At 28.3% G+C, this 1,784-nt stretch overlaps 1 protein-coding gene across 1 annotated transcript in view; it reads right to left on the bottom strand.

Moving 5' to 3' along the window:
• The window catches only part of LOC125841592 (santalene and bergamotene synthase, chloroplastic-like), a 23,242-nt gene that overhangs the window by 560 nt on the left and 20,898 nt on the right, over positions 1-1,784 (bottom strand). Inside the window, exons 6-8 of the mRNA XM_049520743.1 lie at positions 1,449-1,547; positions 748-889; positions 4-80 (exon numbers count right to left, since the gene is read on the bottom strand). Coding sequence (XP_049376700.1) covers positions 4-80; positions 748-889; positions 1,449-1,547 — 318 coding nt within the window. The remainder of the gene's footprint in view (positions 1-3; positions 81-747; positions 890-1,448; positions 1,548-1,784) is intronic.

Raw genomic sequence — 1,784 nt, 5'->3', positions numbered from 1 at the left:
TACTCTTCTATGCTTGGCATTGCCTTGCTTGTCCACCACTCTAGTCGTTCAATCAACATGCACTTCATCACTTCAAGCCACTATTGAAATTCCGAGATAATAGACACAGAGTTTAAGAAAGTAAATTAAAAATAATTGAAATAGTTTTTCTGTTTCAATTTGTAATTTGTCTTAATTGACTAAGTATACAGTTTAAGAAAGTAAAGAAGATTTTAGAATTTTGTGGTGTTAAAGTAAATATATGCTTATTGTACCAAAATGTTATTTAATCATAGGTAGTCGTAAAGATGTCATATGACATAGTGAAATTAAAGAGTTACAAATTAGAAATAGACATTCTTTTTAAAACAAACTAAAAAGAAAAGTAAAGAAGATTTTTGAATCTTGTGGTCATAAATTAAAAATATGTTTTGTATCAAAATGTTCTTTAATCATGTGGTTTTAAACATGTTAACGTAAAATATTGAAATGAAAGAGTTGTCAAATTAGAAGAAAAAAAGTTAAGACAAACAAAAATAAATAAGATTTTTGAATCTTTAATCTGAAATTAAAAATACGCTTAACGTATCAAAATTTCCTTTAACCTTCTGGTTTTAAAGACTTACATATGACGTGAAGTAGAAAATTAAAGAATTATTAAATTAGAAAAGACACGTTTTTTTTAAATAGACTAAAAAAAGACAAATAAATTAAAACGAAGAGTATAAAAATTTGTTAAAGAGGGAAGTTAGAGAATAATTCCCTTACCAAATTAATAAGATGATTTTTGACAGATCGGCCTTGTTTAATTTCAGCAACTGTTGCAAGCTCCTCTATTGATTTATAGAAAACAGAAAAAAAAACTTTAACCCTCTCAGAATTATAACCTACACTTGCATAGTCATCCCACCTGTAAATAATATTCGATAAACTTTAAGTGTTGAAACTAATTTTATGAATACACATAAATAAACCAAAAATACTTAATAAGTCAGTTTGACGAGCTTATAAGTTCAGACGAAATACCTTTCTATAAGTTCATCGAAAAGATCATCGACCACGGTCAGGAGCATGACGTATTTTGCATAAATGAGACGTGCATCAGAGAATTCAGGGTCGGAGACAACAACAACGCCAATTAAGTAAGTAGTATATATAAATTGTTCTGAGAGTCCAAGTTGGTCTAATCTGCAATCTTCAAACCACCTACATTCGTATATGTAAAGGTGTTTGACTTCACATGAAGTTTAAGAATTAAAAAAAAAAAATCTTAAAAAATTCATTGTCATCTTGTCATTTCGTTACCTGGGGAAGTTAGTGACACAGTGAAGATGGATAAATATGAAAGTTATAAATATTTGTATGATTATAAATCATTTTATTAAAAATTTAATTTAATTATCGCTAAATATAAAAAAAAAATATCATTTTTCAACGGACTAAAAAAAAAGAAAAGTATCAATATATACCTCTTGAGTTGTTGAAGTTCTTCTCGGTGTTGAGCTTGGCATAAGTCAAAGTCGTGTATTGAAAATATTAACAAGTCCTTATTGTTAATGTTGGGTGGCCTAAAAGAGGAAGACTTAGGGTGTGTTTGGTATGAAGGAAAACATTTTCCGGAAAATGTTTTCCAATTTTCTCATGTTTGGTTGGGTTAAATGTTTTTCAAATCAACTCATTTTCCTCAAATTTAAGGAAAATGACTTTCCTTCAAAACTTAACGAAAACATTTTCCAAAACTTTCTTCCAACTTCAAACTACAATTACTTTTTTGTTGACAAAATCAATTTATTTTGTCCCTACCC

Source organism: Solanum stenotomum, chromosome 10 (genome assembly GCF_019186545.1).
Source record: "Solanum stenotomum isolate F172 chromosome 10, ASM1918654v1, whole genome shotgun sequence".
Lineage (NCBI taxonomy): Eukaryota > Viridiplantae > Streptophyta > Magnoliopsida > Solanales > Solanaceae > Solanum > Solanum stenotomum.
Note: the sequence above shows the minus strand (reverse complement) of the source record. Positions and strands in the feature narration are given on the sequence as shown.